Source organism: Camponotus floridanus, unplaced genomic scaffold (genome assembly GCF_003227725.1).
Source record: "Camponotus floridanus strain SB8 unplaced genomic scaffold, Cflo_v7.5 scaffold152, whole genome shotgun sequence".
In the NCBI taxonomy this organism is placed as follows: domain Eukaryota; kingdom Metazoa; phylum Arthropoda; class Insecta; order Hymenoptera; family Formicidae; genus Camponotus; species Camponotus floridanus.
This window is the reverse complement of record NW_020229273.1, coordinates 100,348-122,500: the sequence shown is the minus strand read 5'-3', so window position 1 is coordinate 122,500 and position 22,153 is coordinate 100,348. Positions and strand designations below refer to the sequence as shown.

Genomic DNA, 22,153 nt, shown 5'->3' with positions numbered 1-22,153 from the left:
ACACACACACACACACACACACACACACACACACACACACACACACACACACACACAACACACACACACACACACACACACACACACACACACACACACACACACACACACACACACACACACACACACACACACACACACACACACACACACACACACACACACACACACACACACACACACACACACACACACACACACACACACACACACACACACACACACACACACACACTGTTGATAAACATAAAATGAAATCGCACTATTTTATTCTCGACGTAATTTTTTATTTAAATATATCATTAATTTTTGTACATAGTTATGACAACTATTTTACACAATTTTTTTTAATACAGCAATTTTTTATTAAAATAATTTTTTGTAAAATAGTTCTATACAATAATGTTTTACTACTGAGATGACTCGACTTCTTTTTTTTACCTTTTTTTGAAAAGGTAATTTTTTTAGGATATCACTAATTTTTGTAGACAATTAAGAAATAAATATTTTGCACATTAACTTTGTTTAATGTAACATTTTTGTAGTTTAAATAATACTATGTCTTGTGCATAAAACAGTTTTTTACAATAACATAAATTTTTTTACAATTTAATACTTACACATGATTAACTTTTTTATACTTTTTAAAAAAGTAATTTTTGAGAATATGTTAAATATCCAAATAAATAAGCAAAGAATCTGCCACCAGCCCCGTCATTTAAAATATGACGATCTTCTCTACTTAATATACTTTTTGCAAACTTCGTAAAGTTAAAATATTAACAAAGCTACATTCTTCAATTATTATAATTCCAGGTGAAGTTCACTTTAATAAAATTTTAATTTTAAGTTTAGTTACAAACCTTCGACATTTTCAATGAAGAAAAATCGTCTCTAAATAACTTTAGAAATCTGTTATTAATGTTACTAGATAGTGTGATAGTGCAGGATGCATATAGGACTGCATATAGGATGAGTTTTTTGTGTATCAATTTTTTTATGTGAGGGATTACTGCCCAGGTAGCAAGCACACGTCATTTTGACATTCCAAACTAGTCATTTTTGGTCATATGTTGTCAAAATGACTGATTATTGTTACATGACTTTATATTGACGTCTTGCTGTAACATTATTTTGACGTCATTTTTCAGTCATGAAGTGACTATTATTTTATTATGAATGTCATTAGTTAGTACACTGCGCGACAACGATTCGTTCCGTGGCTCCTCTCTTGCGGGACAAGGGAAGCGTAGAAGTGACCGATCAGCTGGCAGCGTGGCAGTGGCTGATTGGTTAGGGGCTACGCTCCCCTTGCCCCGCGAGAGCGACCATGGAACGAATCGTTGTCGCGGAGTGTACATTGATCCCATAAAAAAAATCTTTTAAAATTTTTTATATGACATGACTTATTTCACGATCAGACTTTTTATATATATATATATATATATATATATATATATATTTATATATTTATTTATTTATATTTATATTTATTATATATTATATTTTTATATTTATTATATTATATTTATGAAATAGAGAGATGAATTGAAAAGTTTAATATTACTGGCAATAACGAAAGGAATATTACTGAGATATTACTGAAATAGTCAAAATTATTAACTGATTCTTTCTATAAAATATTACTGATTTACAGCGCTGTACTTATATAATAATTACTGTAATCAGTGATTATTTACTGTTTTTCAGTCATAATACACTGACTCACTTTTAGAGAGTGCTTTATTCGACAACATTATTAAATATATTATTATGCTAAGAGAAAGACGTCAAAATGCGGTACATGTCATGATGTCAGGAATCTGTGACATTAGATCGTCACTTTTACGTCTTAAAAACGTCAATTCATGACGTCAAGAATAATCAGTGAATGACCAATTTGAAACATCAAAATGACGTGTGCTTGCTACCTGGGTGATTGCAATTGCAATAAATTAATCGATACATAGGTAGCAATTATTGGATAAGTATTACATTCGATATGCATGGTCGATTCAAATAATTAACATCTATAAGTACTTTCCGATTCACACATGATGCGCATAAAGTGATAGAAAATGTATAATAATATGCGTAACATGAACTATACATTTTCTGTCACTTCATGCGCATCATGCGTGAATCGGAAAGTATATTATGTACCGATCAATTCATTCCAATTACAGTCGATAATTTCTCGCATGATAAAAAAATTATACATCTCTCACAGCGCCTCTTTCGTCAAACGTGCGACCCATACAAGAAAAATATGTAAAGAATGTAGCTAGCCACGACGGTGACGTTTCTTAATCAAAAAGGTTCACATTGAGACTTTGCATCGTTATATTTCTGCTTATAGAGCATATAGAGCAAAAATAAAGACACTTTCCTTATATAAATCGAACCCAAGCAATTGATTGAACCTAATAAGAATTTGATCGATTCAGCGGTTATTGAGAACCGATAATATGCATTACTCGCAACTTAGCCATTCGCGTAAAGATACACGGTGTATCTTGCGCCTGAGTGATAATGACTCGACTTCAAGACACTACCGTGTCTCTTGATAAGATTCTAAGAAAATTAAACAAAATATACGCATTAAATAAACGGTTTCTAGACAAAATAATTTTAAAAAAAACTTTCTCTTTTATTGACATAAAATTTCTTTCGAACTAAAAGAAGGGGGATCCCGCGCATGACGCACATAAATCTTTTGTTCAATACATATGTTTTTGCTACAGAGGTTCTACGTAATATTTTTTACCTGCATGCAAGATAGAAGATAATCTTAAATATTTTTAGGATACGATGAGGGTAGATAAAGGATTATCTAAATATTAGGAAATAAATAGGAAAGGAATTATTTACTTTACCCAATCTAATCGTTACCTCTGTGCTCTGTACAAAAAACTTTTGTTCAATATTATGTTCTTGCCATAGTGGGACAGCGCACAGAAATATTGATTAGATTAAGTAAGGTAAATAGTTCGTTTTCTATTTATTTCTTAATATTTAAGATATTCCTCTATCTTACATATTTTATCCTTATTGAATCCTAAAAATATTTAAAATTATCTTCTATCTTTCATGCAGGTAAAAGACGTTGATTCTCTATGGCAAAGATAGATGTATTGAATAAAAAATTTATGTGCGTCAGCCGAAGGACCTCTCCCTTTCTTTTAGTTTGAAAGAAATTTTGTGTCCATAAAAGCAAAGTTCTTTTTACAATTATTTTTCCTAAAAATCTTTTGTTTACTTTATCCGTACATTTATGGCAAAAATAGATGTATTGAACAAAAGATTTATGTGCGTCAGCCGAAAGACCTCTCCTTTTCTTTTAGTTCGAAAGAAATTTTGTGTCCATAAAAGAGAAAGTTTCTTTAAAATTATTTTTTCTAGAAACCGTTTACTTAATGCGTATTTTGTTCAATTTTCTTAGAATCCTATATGTGTTACACGTGAGTTTTAGAGATTTTATTGTAGTTAATATTAAATTTTAATTGCAAAAACAATTATTCATAGCACACAAATTTAAGCATACAAAATCTAACATGATTAGAATGGTACGAAACATTTTACAGTGAAATTATTAGATTAGGAAATGTGCATTTAAAAAATGCATTATTAATAAATAATTATCTACAATTTACTAGGTTATCCTTTTTCTTTTATCAAAGTTGATATCAACACGTATTAATACTGTTATCTATACATGATATACAATGAATACAGTTTAATTACACATGCAAATGTCGAAAGTAGGATTGATTATATAATCACAATTGATGTGATATCAATCGATATCGAGACAAAAGAATCAATGATCAAATATTTTATCACAAGGAAATACCGATTTCTGAAAATAGATTTCGAGAAAATGAGTTTCCTATCTTTTCTTATGTTAAAGGTACACGTGGAGAATAAAAGTGTCGCATCTTTTCGGTTTTCTTTCACAAGCATGCTCACGTGACAATTGTGGTGGGAGATAGCTCAAAATTTTCAAGCCTGCAGGTATACAGTCTGGAGTGAAGGTGGAGAAACAGTTGAGAATTTTCGTAGCAACTGTACTGCAGTAAATATCGTGCGCTTTCTCATAGAAAATTAATTATATATGAGAATAGTTGTGATTATCTTAAATTACATTGTTTACAGTGTTTTACTGAATTCTTTTCGTAATGGCTTCGATAATGTGCTTACCTGAAGAGTTGATAGCTCGTATTCTTAGCTATAATGATATCAGTATTGAGGATATCATTAACTTCAGATGCACGTGCAAACAATTCGAGTGGGCAGCCAAATACGGCAAGTATTGGGAGAAAAAGTTTTCTCAGAGGTAATTTTTTACTTTATGCATTTTTTACGGTATTATTCCATTAATCACGCAATGTTTCATTTGAGTAATATAATAAATATAATAAATATAATATATTAATAATATAGCAATGAGAAATGAAATCTTGAAAATTACAAATTTTACATGTTTATTTTGTTAATTTAATTATTTTTTGTTTCATTAATTTTAATATAGTAACCTATTTTATAAATATAGAATAATAATAGAATAATAGAATAAATATAGAATAATGTGTATGTGTGCGTGTGTGTGTGCGCGCGCGCGCGCGCGCGCGAGCGAGAGAGAGAGAGAGAGAGAGAGAGAGAGAGAGAGAGAGAGAGAAAGGGAGGGTGGGAGGGAGAGCTAAGTAATTTTTTATATAACAATTACGTTATAAAGTTTAGATAATAGAGTAATGTAAATACTACTTTATATTTTTCATTATATTTACTATTATTATATACATTCTTATTGTAAAATTTAAATTTACAATTGATAAAGATTATATATTTCTAGGCAATTATATTTTATTGAGAGTTAGATCGCGCGCGCCCTAGACGCGAAGTATGATTATTTGTGCAAGATCGATAAATTGCGTGCTATATGACATAGCGGATCGATCTCAAATCAGAGAGTCATTACGGATCATCCAGCAGACACACACGTTTTATTTACGTCGAACCTTTTCCTGACTTTGTACACTGTTGAAATACTGCCGTGAATATATTCTGATGTAACGGTGCATTCCGATGCACCGTTTCGAATTCCCGGCAATGCTATCAGCCGGAAGCGGCAGAACACCCGCCGGGCAAGGGCAGGGGCGCGGTGCGCCCACATTTTTTATTCCTTTGTTAAACGAAGACCGGAGTCGTTAAATCTTGGAGTTATTAAACGGCCGAAAATTGCCGAGCGGAGCCGACGCGGCCCGAACTACCGACCGGCGAAAGCCCGCGCTCGGCGCACAACCGAACCCCTCCGAACGGGCCCGACCGTACCGTTCCGCATTAACCCGTTCGGAATAAAGTCACTAGATTAACAAAGTACCGCATTTTTGATCTCAATAAGATAAGCTGGAGCAAAAATGGCGTCCAATAGTATAGATATGGGCTGCGATTGTTGCATTTCTTCACACAACAACCTGGCATTTTTGATATTTTCTTCTTTTTCTGCGCAACAGAAGAAGTTTTCTCACCTCACGCACAACAGGACACAGGACAGACTAGGATCAAGGTTAGAAAAATTGCACTTAGTATAGATAGCTACACAAAGTGTGCACTATCGGACGTCATTTTTGCTCCATCTTATCTTATTGAGATCAAAATTGCGGTACTTTATTAATCTAGTGACTTTAGTTCGGAAGGGGTAACACCGCCGCGCGCCAACGCGGGTAATTAGCCGGTATAAAAAGGCCATATTTCGGCTGTATTAGCACATTCTCCTACTCTGCTCTTGGCCGTATGCTCAAGAGAATTTTCCGAAAACCTAAACTGAAACCGGCACAATCGCCCCGATCAAACAGGTCGAGAGTACTCTGCCTGAGCCGAAAGTTCTCGCTATCGCGTGGGATACTGCCTCCATCCGCTCCTCCGCATCCCGGCTGGAATAATTCCACGGAAGGTGGAATTCAGAGCCGCCCCGCTCGAGAGTCTCGAGGCCAACCGTGCCGAACGCGAGCCTGAAATATCGAGCACGAATTTCCCTTCGAGGAATTAGAACATATATTCGCGAAACCCGACAGCTTTTTCGCCGATTACGGAATTCCCGGAACGACGGGATTCCCCGTGTAAGAAACGCGGCAAAAACACCGCCACAACAAACGCGCGGTCATCGACCGATTCCGAGCGCATAGACACGCGCGACATAACAAGCGTCGCGTACACACACATTTATACACACACGCATTCATACAATTGCTTTTATACACGCGCATTTATACACTCGTTTTCATACACTCGCATTTATCCACTCGCATTTATATATACGCAATTATGCACTTTCAGTTATACTTTGTACACACACACTTTACCTGAATAAAGTATTCTTTTATCTTTAACTCGCTCACGATTAATTACCGAAATCCGACGAGCTATTCGCAATTTACTCCGGAAAATCGGACCGTTACACTGAAATATTCTTCGCATTCAAGTTACTTCTTGTTAATCGGTTATCCGGACTTTAATTAATTTACATTGCCTACATATATATATATATATATATATATATATAAAATACATATATATAATATATATATAATATATATAATATATATAATATATATAATATATATATATATATATACCTACATATATAATATATATATATATATATATATAAAATACATATATATAATATATATATAATATATATAATATATATAATATATATAATATATATATATATATATATACCTACATATATATAATATATATATATATATATATATATATATATATATATATTTATATATTCCTTTTTTTTCCTTTTTTGACATTCCTTCTCCCGCTCGAGTCAATTTAATTTGAAAACTCGAGAATTCTTCTCTCTTTCTCATTTTTGTCAACCTCATCGGCCTACATATTATATATTTTTCTGCATATTTATGTTTTCTACGTAAAGAGACAAAAAGATTGATTTTTTAATTGATACTTTGAATATTTCAAAAAATTTATTTCTCTGAAAATTTATTATTGATGCAATAACCATTTGCAATAGCCGTTTGATGTAATTTTCAATAGTTTATTAAAGTATTTTTCGTTCTAATTTTAGGTGGCCTTTTGCGAAGAAATTTTGTGACAAGATATTCAAGGAAAATGAGCAAAAAGAATCTGAAAAGAACGAACAGAAGAATAAAAAAAGTTTAAATTTTATGGAAACGGGCATTAAGTGTGCGAGACAATTACGGAATTACGTGTCTCAATTCATTCATGATCATTTCTATATCCACTTCGATTTTTCAATAGATAATTTCATAAATTTGGAAACTGTATTTTGTTTTGATAAAGATTTAAATAAAATAATTTGTAAGCCTGATAATTTTATAAATATTTTTTTCTTTATGGATGAGATTAAAAGCTTGCTTGCCCAATCTCCACGGTAGGTACAAAATTAAATTGTTTTTAATATACAGGGTGTCCTAGACCACCCGTACATCCCTTTTCTTTCAAAAGCATTTTAGAGAAAAACGTTTTCGACAAAAAATTGTATGGTTTTGAGGAGAACATAAGATGGTGTCATTGGTTTGACCTTGGATGGCATCGTTAAGATCAGGTCAAGGACACTTTTAATTTTTTAAATGGAACCATCTATTTTTTATTATATATTCTTACAGCTTATGTCGAGAGCTTTCCAAAACACTATAATAAAGTATTTCTTCATTGAGTACTTTTCAAGTTATGAGGCTTGAAATCATTTTTTAATTTTACATAAACCGTAAAATATCTAGTAAAATATTCATTTTTCGATTATCTCACCTTAATAATTTTATGTACAAAATAATGAGAGGAATCAATTGGTGTGAAGAAAAAACATAGTTGTTTTTAAGAAAAAAATATGTAATTTGCAATTAACAATTACATATTTTTTTTTTTAAAACAACTATGTGTTTTCTTTACACCAATTGATTCCTCTCATTATTTTGTACATAAAAGTATTAAGGTAAGATAATCGAAAAATATATATTATATAATATTTTACTAGATATTTTATGGTTTATGCAAAATTAAGAAATGATTTCAAGCCTCATAACTCGAAAAGTACTCAATGAAGAAATACTTTATTATAGTGTTTTGGAAAGCTCTCGACATAAACTATAAGAATATGTAATAAAAAATAGGTGGTTCCATTTAAGAAATTAAAAGTGTCCTTGACCTGATCTTAACGATGCCATCCAAGGTCAAACCAATGACACCATCTTATGTTCTCCTCAAAACCATACAATTTTTTGTCGAAAACGTTTTTCTCTAAAATGCTTAGGTTTTGAAAGAAAAGGTGTGTACGAGTGGTCTAGGACACCCTGTATATATATATATATATATATATATACAGGGTGTCAATTAAGTCCCGGGACGGCTGAATATTTTCTCATGTAAGGTATTTTTGAAAAAGGTCAAGGTCATTTCTGAAGTAATTTTCAACGAGGAATTCAACGGTGACCTTCAATTTGACCTTGAGCTTGACCTTCAAGGTTATTTGAAGGTCAAAGTGGTTTTTTTAAATAGGAACCCCTATTTTTGATTGTATATTCTTATAGCTGACCTCGAGAGCTTTCCAAAACACTATAATAAAATATTTTTCCCTCAAGCATTTATCGAGTTATGATGCTTCAAATCATTTCTTAATTTTACATAAACCGTAAAATATCTTGTAAAATATTCACTTTTCGATTATTTTACCTTAATACTTTTATGTACAAAATAATGAGAGGAATCAATTGGCGTAAAGAAAACATATAGTTGTTTTTAAGAAAAAATATGTAATTGTTAATTGCAAATTACATATTTTTTCTTAAAAACAACTATATGTTTTCTTTACGCCAATTGATTCCTCTCATTATTTTGTACATAAAAGTATTAAGGTAAAATAATCGAAAAGTGAATATTTTACAAGATATTTTACGGTTTATGTAAAATTAAGAAATGATTTGAAGCATCATAACTCGATAAATGCTTGAGGGAAAAATATTTTATTATAGTGTTTTGGAAAGCTCTCGAGGTCAGCTATAAGAATATACAATCAAAAATAGGGGTTCCTATTTAAAAAAACCACTTTGACCTTCAAATAACCTTGAAGGTCAAGCTCAAGGTCAAATTGAAGGTCACCGTTGAATTCCTCGTTGAAAATTACTTCAGAAATGACCTTGACCTTTTTCAAAAATACCTTACATGAGAAAATATTCAGCCCCGGGACTTAATTGACATCCTGTATATATATATGTGTGTATGTATGTATGTATGTATGTATGTATATAAATTTTCAGAAGAGCGGGTTGCGACCTAACGGAAAGATATTGCAATATAAAATTGTTTTATTATCTGAGGTACCATTTGATAAGAGAGTATTGGGAAAGATTTGAAGAACAACCTCACAAAAAGCTACTTTTGGAACTAGGTGCTACTATTATAGTACAAAGGTTCCAACCCCAAAAGGATGTATTTTATTCGATCATAAAAACGTCACTAGATAATATTGCATTAGAAGTATTGAATTATCTCAGAGAAGAACATCCTGACCATTCGATATTTTCAACGACTGCTGAAAATTTTGCCTATTGGAAGAACAACAATATCGACGATAATCATTGGGATGAAATGGAAGGAACGCAAATTATGAATGCACTCGAGGAATATATCTTTGACAAATTAAACTTCAAACTAAACAAATCGAAAAACATAGATTACATGTGTATAGATAATGTAAGTTATTAAAGATTTATATTATAATACATTGAAATTATGTCCAATTATGTCATAAACATGATCGTATATTTGATCATATTATTACGTTAAAAGCACTTCTTCCCTCTCTTTTTCTCTGTAATTAATTTATTGTATTGTAATTATTGACACAGGTCTTAGAAAGGAAATGTGGCGAGGAAATAATTTTATTTATAATATATCAGAGTGTGGCGAGAAGACTTGGCCTACGTTGCGATATAATAAAGTTGCCACATTGCTCCCGTGTATGTATATTTTGGAAGCCAAAATAGTAAGTATAATATTAGATTAATAGGTATCCGAATTTGTCGGTTTTTTTCTTCTTATCACACACACGCACACATATGTAACTTGTTTTATTGTTTATAGTGTCACGAGTAGTTTAGAAGATGTAAGATGTTTTAACTTAAGTTATGCCACATTCCCGGATTGTCTCGTCGAGCAACGGTGTTCTGAAAAACCTTTAGCAATAACAGCTGAAGAGGTATTACTCATATGATATGATTTTTCTATAAATTTAACTCTAATCAATTTATTAAACTTGTAACATCTTGACAAGATATAAGCCAATGAAACACTTTATATAGGCAGAAAAATATACAATTTCTTCTTTTCTGTTTGTAATAGGAGATCTATATGCGTGTTACATCTTTTTTCAGATACGGCAGAATTTGATAGAAATACTTATATGTATGAACGTAGAATGGTGTAAAAACACTTTAGCGCCTATGCCGCCAAAAGCAATTAGAGACGTCTGGGATATAAATTTAAGAGAGGTATTTTGACATTTTATATATCACATATTATTATATAATAATAATAAAAAATCTCTGACATTTTTTCTGTCTGATTACAATTATATATATATATATATATATATATATATATATATATATATTTACATTTATATATAATTTAATTAGCTGTAATTGAAAAGCTTTCTACAAAATTCCATTTCTAGAAATTACTTGACAAGAGATAGCCATTAATATCTGATTTTACATTTTCCAGCTCAATTTTCACGTTTATATAAAAAAACAATCAAATATAAGACCGAAGGAAATAAAATTTGCGGTTGGAATGATTGTAGCACATAATCATAAAAGATTTGATCACTCTTTAAGTAGTTCTGCCGGTGTAATAGTCGGATGGCACCGATATGAAGATCATGTGATGTTCCCTAGATACAATTTAAGGAAACCGTTAAACATTCTCTGTAGCAATTTTAATAGTAAAACACATTACATAATACTTGGTGAAAATAATAAAACGTATTACGTCGAAGAGGGTATGAATATCATTTTAAATTACAATTGTACGAACTCGCCTCTTTATATATAACATAAAATCAGGACATCTTATTTTATTTAGATTTATTTTAGATATTTTAGATGTTTATTCTTTTTATACTTTAGTTGCCTTATTTTAATTATTATTTTATTTATATAATCTTATTTGATCTATATATGTTATTTAGTTCACCATATATTAATTTATTTTTTACTTTTTACTTTAGATGCTATAACTAAAACAACGCCGAAATGGATCGATAATAACGAAATAGGGCTCTACTTTTGTAAATTTGAAGACACGCATTATGTGCCAAACGAAATACTGGCGACATGTTACCCACATGATGCCGCTATAACTGCAGCAATATCTGACGATTAGATAAAAATACATAAATTGTATAATGTGTGTAATATTTAGAATATATAAAACTTTCGTTAAATATCATGTTATATAAAACTTTTGACAAATGTTATATTAAAAAACCAAGAACTCACCTATTATTAAGTCAAAATATAATATTGCTCTGATAACGAATTAATAATATTAAATGTTATAATCATAAATTACCTTCAGATCTATATAAAATGTGTTTCACTAATAATAAAAAATCGATAAGAAGTAAGAGATTATTAGAAATATTTCTTCACAGAATTCTGTTTCTTGGCATATTTTAAACAGGGAAAATTCTTTCATGAATGATAATATGCAGTCTAATTGTAAGTGTATTTAACTAAAATGTGAATATATTTTAATATTTTTTGCATAATGTTGCTAAGGACTGGTATCTCCAATCTTATTATGAGATTTATGAAAATATTTCATTATATTGTTATCTAGATAAAAGAGAGATAAGATGATAATACGCATTCTTACAAAATCCTTATAATTAAGGAAATCATTTTGTAGATTAAATTATATTTTAGAGTTCTATTAAAATTCGCATTATATTTTAGAGTTCTTTATTAAAAGTTAATAATTTAGCTAATATAATTTAGTTAATAATAAGTGCATAATTTTTTGGATTTTATAATTTACATTTAATTTCTCTTTATAAGAAGAATTTTATGTTAAAGTAAAATATTTGTGAATGAGAATTTATTTTTAATATCACAAAACAATTGTGAGCTCTCACTTTCTTATCGAGTATTCGATAGTAAACGAAATATACAGTAGATGCAACGACAATAAAGATATATTATCATGATAATTTCGGGTTGTCGAAAAATATTTCGCTGTGAAAAATGAATATTTAATAGCAGGATGCTTTCCTATATTTCTCGCGACGCGCAAACATTTCCAAATGTTTGACAACCTGACATTATCATGATAATATATTATTCTCTCATCACAGCGTCCCATTCTATATTATCTCTACAATCGAATATTTAACAAAAGAGTCACTATCGTTTTGCAACATGCAAGGAAACATGCTAAGATATTATTCTAGAAATCAATTCTTCTTGTCGCAGATAGGTATTTGGCCTTATCAGTCTAAGATGATAAAGATATTGCTACCGTGTTTTATAATAAGCAGCTTATTATCTATTCTTGTACCTCAGGTAATATGTACGCTTTTTATGCATTTAATTGTATTATCATGGTAAATGTAATTAGCTAAATATTATCGAACGATTCGATTTCTTTCCAATGAAATATTTTTCTCACACAATATATTTTCTTTCTCTCAGTATAACTAATCGATATTATTACTATCTTATTATTATTAATAGGTGTTTTTGCTGTACAACAGTTGGGGTGATATGAATATGACTGTCGAAGGTATAGTTAATATTATCCTTGTCACTGGCGCTACAACAAAATTAGTTAACATTGTTACGAATAACAAAAAGGTTCGAAAATATTCGACTTTGATACGTGTAATGTGTTAATTATGCATATACGATTTTTGTTTCACAGTGAAAACATATTTTAGAAAAAAAGCATATTTTGAATAAATTATAATTTTTGGTAGAGAATTATATTCATAATTTTATAACATATGCCATAAAATGATAAAGATGAAATGATAAGTTATTACATACAATGTTATTACATACAAAATTAATAAATGCAATTTTAAATCATACATGTATGATGATCATTCAAGTGTTTTTTGTAGAAACACACACAGAAAATCACAAATATAACGTGATCAAAGAGTGAGCTTTAATTTTTATCTTTCATGAATATTGAATGTTACGTATATTTACGTATAATCACAAATAAAAAAAACTACTTCGTTATGTATAATTCTCACTTTTATTATATATAGGATGTCTCACAATCTTCACCTCGTGAAATAATTTAATAGAATATTCTAGAGATAAAATAGAATAAAAAATCTTAATACGAAAAAAATTGAGGAGTTTTTAATAGTTTTCAATTTATAAGCGATTAAAACTTGCAAATAATATCGCGTAAAACTCGCGCACTCAGGCCCATATCTACACATATACACGTACCGATCTCTCAAATGTTATTGATTTTTTTCAAGTCAGGTGATATTGATTTTTACTGCACAGCTGATCTTATTTTGTCCTTTCTTACGTGCGTGTGTTTCATATATGTACATGTTATATGCATTATGGCGATTAATTATCGAATTATGAATAATATATGGAAAATTTAACTGCTTTTTAAATAAAAATTTAAATAGTTGATTAATTATCATATTTAAATAGAATTATAAAATCTAATATTTTCATTTAAAAAAGAAGAAACATTTTTTTTAATCAAACAAAATATTTGTTTAAGAGAGAAATATATTTTTTTAAATATTTTTTTAAGAGAGAAGTGAACTTATGTGGTTTTAATAAATGAACTAAATAAAATTAAATCGTTTTTTTTTACAATGATTTAATTTCGTTTTTAACGGTTAATTATTATTTTTAGTTATTAATTTTATATTTATTTACGGATGTTGTGAGACACCCTGTGTAATGTTTCTTTATTTAATTTTTATTGTTAGTTACAATATTTGTTACAAGTAATGGACGAACATTGGCGGCTCTTTCATGGCAAGTGCGAGCTTCATATTTTAAAGCGTTATGCTAACATTGGCCAACTAATAACAAAATATTACTCAGGTAATTGGATAATTAGTTTTAAGTTGCAAAACAAATTTTATAATAATTTAATATAGTTAATTGCTTTAAACCTACTGATTAGTGTTCAAAAATATATTAAGTTGTGCAGAAAATTTTAATATTATAAAAAATAATTAAAAAATAATTAAAAATAGTTATTATATTAACAATGTATGTTTTTTGCAGTATACATTAACATATTCGTAGTACTGTTCTTGTCAATACCGTTGATACCAAAAATTCTAGATGTCGTAATACCGTTGAATCAATCACGGCCATTTATATATGTGCTTGAGGGAGACTGGGGAGTAGACAAAGAAAAATATTATTATCCAATTATGTTGCATTGCTATCTTGCAATTATAGTTGGTACTAGATGTTTGGTGAATATTGATACTATGTATGTGGTATGTGTGTTGCATGGTTGTAGTTTATTTAATGCTATTGGGTAAGTAAAGTAAAAGAGATATTTTATTACTTCATTTTCATAAATTATTAAATAATTATTCCGGCTTAAAATAGATCCCGATGCAGATTGTTTATAATTTTAATAATATAATTTACATTTTTCCAAGCATTCGTCTTGAAAATATCTTGTCTAAGGCTAAACTTATGCAACACGAGCAAATAATGAGCTTAGAATACGCAGTAATAAAAGAATATTATTCTGAAGATTATCATGAGATGATTGCGTGCTTAAAAAAACATCAACTTGCAATAAAGTTCGTATTGTGGAAAATTTTATTATAAATGACAATTTTGTCAATATTATTTAGTCATAATTATTACACATAAAAGATTCTGCTATCTTTTTTCTGCTATCTTTTAGATACATTTATATGCTAGATTCTACATTCAAACATGCGACATTTCTCATCTTATTTTTGAACGTAATGATTCTGAGTTTAGTCGGACTACAAGTAAATAACAACTTTAGTCAATTATTAAAAGTACCTAGAGGTACCAAAAAAAGTTTAGTTTTTAATGTTTTATGCGTATAGAAAATTTTTGCACATATTCATATATAAAAAGAATTATAAAACAATATATTTAAGTGAGAAGAGTTTATATTTCTTTAAATTTTCGATTTTTTTATTGAAATAAAAATCATAAAAAACTAAAAACTCGAATGTTTATAGAAATTTCGAAATTTAAATCCATTATAGCTAATCAATAAATTTGGACAAACTCAGGAAGTGATAAGATTTGGATGCATAGTTATGGGATCGATCACTCACCTCTTGAGCATGTGTTTACCTGGACAATTACTTTTAGATAGAAGTATAGAAATTTTCGACAAAGCGCAAGTATCCAAATCGTGTTTTAATTTAAATTACATTAATTATTAAAATTACTATAAATGTTAATTATTATAATTATTTCGGAAACTATATGATCGGTTGAATGAAATGTCTTTATAATATCTCTAATAATTCTATCACATAAAATATTTTTATCGTGTAGGTATAGTGCACAATGGTATATGTTTTCGCTAAAAACAACAAAGTTATTGAGTATACTTTTACATAGAAGTTTGGTACCTTGCACGTTGTCGGCTGCAAACATGTATATTATGTCGATGACTACGTTTAGTTCCGTACGTTCACTTTATTAGGACAGGCGTGGAAAATCTTTTATATAATAACCGTTATAATATTATAATATATTAATGTCCTTTTTTAAGGTGATGCAAACAGCCATGTCATACTTCACTACCTTTTTATCAGTCAGCTAAACATGTAAACTAAAATACTGCATTTAAAAAATCGTTAATTTTTATTAGTATATATTACTGTTATAAAATATATTTAAAATCATTGTAATAAATGTTAATGTTTCCTGTATTAAAAATGCGTATTTCTTTTTTATTATCAAAGTCCAGTCAATAATATATATCAATATTTAGATTCATTTAGATTTCATATGGAAGCAAAGTAATATTTAAGACTTTAATCGAAATAATATTCAATCATGTTTTGCGGCATGCGGAAGATAAAATAAATGTTTCATGCTAAATTTTCAGCTATAGAAGACAGTGTTATTATAAATTTTATTCAAAAGTTTTATATCTTTCCGAATATATATACTACAATATTTTATACTTACATTATACTACGCTGTACATTTTATAATATGCTTGCCGTAACAAATTTTTTATAGAGTATTAAAAAATTATAGATTAAAAAAAATTATACCCAGCAAATAATATAATAGCAGCACAATACTGACAACAAAGTTATAAATTCTTTTTTAACAGAGTCATTGATTTCTTTACAAAACGTTTTAAGGATGTTTTATATGTATAATCCCAGCAAAAAATAGCTGAAAATCAATATTGACGAATATATCCACTTTTGTATTTTGAGTAAGAAATTGTGTGGAATATTACAATTTGATCTTATTGTTAGCTACAGTGCAGAGATGTATTTTTTAATATTTATTGCGTTTTTACTGAAATATTCCGAATTTTGTTAATCGAAATGATTAACTTTTGGCAGAGAATTTCGCCTTGTGACAGATAGATGGCTAACTTCATTGAATTATATTTAATATCTTTTGAACTAGTTAGTACTTGTATAATATTATTTGACCAAATATTTCCTCTGTATCTAAATTTTTGCAAATTTTAAACAAATTCTGAATATTATTTCCACGTGTTTTTGTCATTTGAATCGACATGATTATACGTTTCCCATAAAAACACATGTTAATTCGGTGTAAATTAAAATCCTTATAACTTGAACGCTTTCGGTGTAAATTAAAATCCTTATAACGTGAACGCTTTAGTGAATCGATTTAAAAATTGTAATGAAGATTCTACACATATGTAAAGACATTCTGTATAATTTTCATTAAATTCTCAATATTTTGAAAATAGGTACAAAATATCCTTAAAAATAAATAACTCTTTTTGTGTTTCAAGTCTGTGATTCAATATGACTTACTAATAATATACATATACATTATTTATAAAAAAAAACAAAAGATTATTAAGAATATATTCTCTCAAATTTTTTATATACTTTCATCTGGAAAAATTCGTTACAGCAATGATTATATGTAGTTCTCAGTGGCTGAAATATAAATGAAACTTTCTTTTTCTCTCTCTCTCTCTCTCTTTCTCTCTCTTTTTCTTTCATCAATGGTCTTATTTACAATTTATATTAAACATTTTCTTAGAATTTAATACATAATCGCATGCTAGTTTAATAACTGTTTTGATTCGAAAATTAGTGTGTTTTTATTATTTTAATTTGATAATAAAACATATCTTATTAAACATCAAGCGTATATATTTTATATTTTTGGAATTTTTTGTGAATGTTAAAGAACAAGATTGCTGCAATCATGGCAACCATATACATTATCTTTTGTAGTTTATTCCAGTAAAAATTTATAATTTTTCGTACATTATAATTTACATACATTTTCTTTATTCGAAAAAGTCTAGATTGATAAGATCAAATAATATTTGTAATGAGAAGAATTTATTTTTAATATCGCGTAATATGTACGTACCCATACATGTTGCAAAACAGTTGAGAAACTGATTTCTCTTGTTAAGTATTTGTAAAAAAAATATAAAACAAAATAACGAGAAAGCTGTATCATCGTGATAATTTCGGGTTGTCGGAAAACATTCACGAGAAAAATGCGAAAAATGAATTTTTAATCACACTATACAAAAATAGGGGTAAACTCCCTTTATAAATCAATAATAAATGTCTACTTTTCACGACGCGGAGATATTTTGCGACAACCGGAAATTATCATAATGATATATCTCCCTCGTCACTATATCCCCCCTACATTTTCCTATAGCCAAATATTTAACAAGAGAGTGATCATTCTTATTTTGCAATCTTGTAATCGTTGGCAATATGGAAGGGGACATGTTAAGATATTACTATAGAAATCAAATCTTCTTGTCGCAGATGGGTATTTGGCCTTATCAACACAGAATGATAAAGATATTGCTACCGTGTTTTTTATTAATCGCCGAGGCGTCCGCATTTATGACTCAGGTAATGCGCACAAGCACGTTATGCATACAATTGTATAATTGTCATCATAGCAAATCAGCAATAAGCTAAGAAATGTTGTTCAACATGATTCGATATTTTAATATATTCGCAATACACTTCTCTCTTTCACCGATCGATGTTACCCACCTTTACAGATACTTTTGGTGTATAATACTTGGGGTGACATGAATATGACTGTCGAAGGTATAGTTAACATGATTCTTGCCACTGGTGCCACTACGAAATTATTGAATATTGTTATAAATAATAAAAAGGTAATTCTCGATCTCAGTGAGTCATATATATGATATGTGGGATATATGTGTAATGCATAAATCACATATGATCTTTTTATCATTGATGAATGTCAAAAAATATATTTTAGATGATCCCTAATTTTTGATAGAATTATATTTATAATTTATTTATTTTCAATTTCTTTATTTATTTATAATTTATTTATTTTATATGTATGATAATAAAATATGATAATAAAATTCATTTGTATAATAAAAAAAAATTATACTAAATACAATTTTATACATATATATAAGTTGATCATTCTAGTGTTTTCCATAGTACACATAAAAAATCGTAAATATAATTCGACAAACGTGAGCTTTAATTTTTATATTTCGTGTACTACTGAATTTAGACGCATTCATTATATTTATAAATAATAAAAATATTTATTACTTCATTATATATAATCCTCTAAATAATTCTCTTCTTTATTATTGCAAGTTGCAATATTTGTTAGAACTGATGCATGAACATTGGCAACTCTTTCATAGCGAGTCCGAGCTTCATATTTTGAGATATTATGCTAACGTTGCCCAAAAAATGACAAAATATTACTCAGGTAACCGGATAATTATTTTTGAGATGCATTATATACATTCCAATAATTTAACAGTTAATTACTTTAAATCTGTATATTAGTGCACAAAGATAAATCAAATTTAAAAATAAATCTGTATATTATGAAAAATAATAAAGAATAAGTAAAATTATTGCAACCATGTAATATGAAAAATAGTAAGGTTATTGTAGAAATGTCTTTTTGCAGTGTACATTAACATATTCGTTGCAATATTTATGTCAATACCTTTAATGCCAAAAATTCTAGATGTCATAATACCATTGAATGAGTCACGACCATCTATATATGTGATTGAGGGAGACTGGGGAGTAGACAAAGAAAAATATTATTATCCAATTATGTTGCATTCCTATCTTGCAGTTATAATTAGTACTAGATGTATGGTGAACGTAGATACCATGTATATAGCATGTGTATTACACGGTTGTAGTTTATTTAATGCTATCGGGTAAATAATAGAGATTGTAAGATATATATATAAATATAATTACTTTATTTGTAATCTAGTTATTAGATAATTATTCCAGCTTGAAAAATATCTCGATTTTGACTATATGCAATTTTGACAATATCTAATGCATTTTTTCAAGCAACCGTCTTGAAAATAATTTCGATAAGGTTAAACTTGCAAAAAATGAGACCCAAATGAATAAAAAACACTCAATAATAAAGGAATATAATTCTGAAGATTATCACGAAATGATTGCATGCTTAAAAAAACATCAACTTGCAATAGAGTACGTATTATGGAAAAATTTTATCATTAATAATAATTTTATTTATATCATTCAATTATGATTACCACATATAATATATTAAATTTTATATACATGTAATAATTTCTTAATAATTATTCTTTATAATTAATAACATTTTTATTATTTTTAGATTCATTCAATTCTTAGACTGTACATTTCGAAACGCGACGTTTGTCATCTTGACTTTAAATGTAATGATTCTAAGTCTAGTTGGATTACAAGTAAATTATTATAACAATTATCAAAAATCTTTATAAAAATTTCTAAAAAAATGCCGAATTTTGTAAAATTTCTTATTCTAATACTTCTTTTGCAAAATTTCTTCATGTATTATAATCTTGTCAAAATTATATTTAACAAATGTAAATTTATATATACAGGGTGTCCTAGTTATCTTCCGTCATCTTTCAAAGACAGATTCCTGGAATCATTTGAAGACGATTTTTTCTCATCGAAAATGTCAATGAAGACCAATCATTTTTTGCATGTTCCTGATATTTGTCATCATATATCTTTGCAATTAAGTTTTAAATTAAAACTCAACTAAAGTAAACTCTATTTAATACTAATCAAAGAATGTGGTTTTGTTAATATTTTATTTCTACAAAGCTTAGTTTACAAAAAACCCCTTATTTCCAATCACTTATAATTCAAAAATTATTAGTGCCATGACATTTTCGTTGAGGAAAAATCATCTTTAGATGATCTCAGGAATCTGTCTTTGAAAGAATGGAAGATAACTAGGACATCCTGTATATATATATGTATATATATATATATATTATATATATATATAATATATATATATATATATATATACATAAAGTAAATATATAGTTATGTGATATGTAATAAAGTGATATGTAATAAAATAATACATAAAAGTAACTTATAATAGGAAAATATAAGTTGATATTGTTTCTACTGTCAATATACGTATTATTTTGTGAAAGAAAAAGCATAGAAAAAGAAGTAGAAAACTTAGAAAAATTTTTAAATTTATTTACGTTGTAGCTTATCAATAAGTTCGGACAAACACAAGAAGTAATAAGATTTGCATGCATAGTCATGGGATCGGTTACTCACCTCGCGAGCATATGTTTACCCGGACAACTACTTTTGGATAGTAGTTTAGAAGTGTTCGATAAAGCGCAAGTATTCAAACCAAATGTTTATATTTAAATTACTTTAATTATTATCATTACTAAATAAGTAAATATTAATTATTCTGAATATTAATTACTACTCATAGCACAGAATATTGTGGCAATATTGCGGCAGTATTGTAATGTTATTACAATGTTAGAACAATATTAATACTATTTTTGCAATATTCTCTCTTATATGTATATAAATATTAATTACTATAAATATTACTATAAATAATAATTATTTTCTAACAATAACACTTTATGATCGATTTAATATATAACTTCGTTTCCAGTAATTAAAAAACAGCAGTAATTAAAAATGCTGTCACATAAAATATTTTTATCGTGTAGGTATAATGCACAATGGTATATGTTTTCACTGAAAACGAAAAGGTTATTGAGCATACTTTTACATAGAAGTTTGGTACCTTGCATATTGTCGGCTGCAAACATGTACATTATGTCGATGACTACATTCAGTTCAGTATGTTTGCTTTATTTGTGAAAAATATCTCGTATTGTAGCCTTTATAATATTATAACATATTAATGCTCCCTTTCAAGGTGATGCAAACAGCCATGTCATACTTCACAACCTTTTTATCAGTGAGCTAAATATGTAAACATTATTTATTGTTATATATTGTTATTAGAGAATATATATTATTATTAAAGAATATATTTAAAATTATTATAATAAATGTTAAATAATATATACCTCAAATATTAAAAGTGTGTATTTCATTTTTAATGTCAAAGTCCTTTTATATATATATATATATGTATATATATATATATATATATATAAATTTTTATATTCAATATATATATATATATATATTTTTTTTTTTTCGAGATATATATATTTTTTTCCACCAAGAGATCGCAGGGAAACTAATTTGAAAAAATAACTATTTCACATAATTTTGAAGTTTTTGTACATAATTGTGTACATAGGGTCTGAATGGGATTAAGACGTCCTTAGACGTCATCATGTTTGCTGGGAATTTATACATATTTTTACAAAATCAATTTATTTAAGAAAATTATTAACAATTTATAAAACGAGAACATATGTAATTATCATAATAAAACGATATTTAATTTTATATTAAGGCGAATATATTTTATTTTTTCAGTATTTTGTGAATGTTATTGTAGACTGCTCTGTAATCATTTGCCAACTCAAT

General features: G+C 28.3%; 3 protein-coding genes across 4 annotated transcripts; all 3 read left to right on the top strand.

The window, feature by feature from the left end:
* Positions 1 to 4,092: 4,092 nt before the first annotated feature.
* Positions 4,093 to 11,439, top strand: LOC112637303 (F-box only protein 21-like). The gene is made up of 8 exons (XM_025406703.1): positions 4,093 to 4,336; positions 7,103 to 7,429; positions 9,312 to 9,747; positions 9,903 to 10,039; positions 10,138 to 10,252; positions 10,428 to 10,544; positions 10,780 to 11,056; positions 11,285 to 11,439. Exons 1-8 carry the CDS (start codon positions 4,179 to 4,181, stop codon positions 11,437 to 11,439), a joined length of 1,722 nt encoding a protein of 573 aa, XP_025262488.1. The 5' UTR covers positions 4,093 to 4,178.
* A 1,038-nt stretch (positions 11,440 to 12,477) lies between these two features.
* Positions 12,478 to 15,908, top strand: LOC105253580 (odorant receptor 13a). Of its 2 annotated transcripts, none has more exons than XM_025406707.1 (9): positions 12,478 to 12,620; positions 12,792 to 12,840; positions 14,049 to 14,147; positions 14,334 to 14,595; positions 14,723 to 14,869; positions 14,977 to 15,067; positions 15,314 to 15,450; positions 15,612 to 15,744; positions 15,832 to 15,908. In XM_025406707.1, exons 1-9 carry the CDS (start codon positions 12,489 to 12,491, stop codon positions 15,880 to 15,882), a joined length of 1,101 nt encoding a protein of 366 aa, XP_025262492.1. In that variant the 5' UTR covers positions 12,478 to 12,488; the 3' UTR covers positions 15,883 to 15,908. The 2 variants fall into 2 exon arrangements, with proteins under 2 accessions (XP_025262492.1, XP_025262491.1); XM_025406706.1 differs by having other exon boundaries at positions 12,792 to 12,911; positions 14,030 to 14,147.
* Positions 15,909 to 18,919: 3,011 nt separating this feature from the next.
* LOC109610146 (odorant receptor 4-like) lies at positions 18,920 to 21,589 on the top strand. Its single transcript, XM_025406712.1, has 7 exons — positions 18,920 to 19,034; positions 19,242 to 19,503; positions 19,646 to 19,792; positions 19,944 to 20,034; positions 20,828 to 20,964; positions 21,316 to 21,448; positions 21,528 to 21,589. Exons 1-7 carry the CDS (start codon positions 18,938 to 18,940, stop codon positions 21,576 to 21,578), a joined length of 918 nt encoding a protein of 305 aa, XP_025262497.1. The 5' UTR covers positions 18,920 to 18,937; the 3' UTR covers positions 21,579 to 21,589.
* The last annotated feature ends 564 nt before the right edge of the window (positions 21,590 to 22,153 follow it).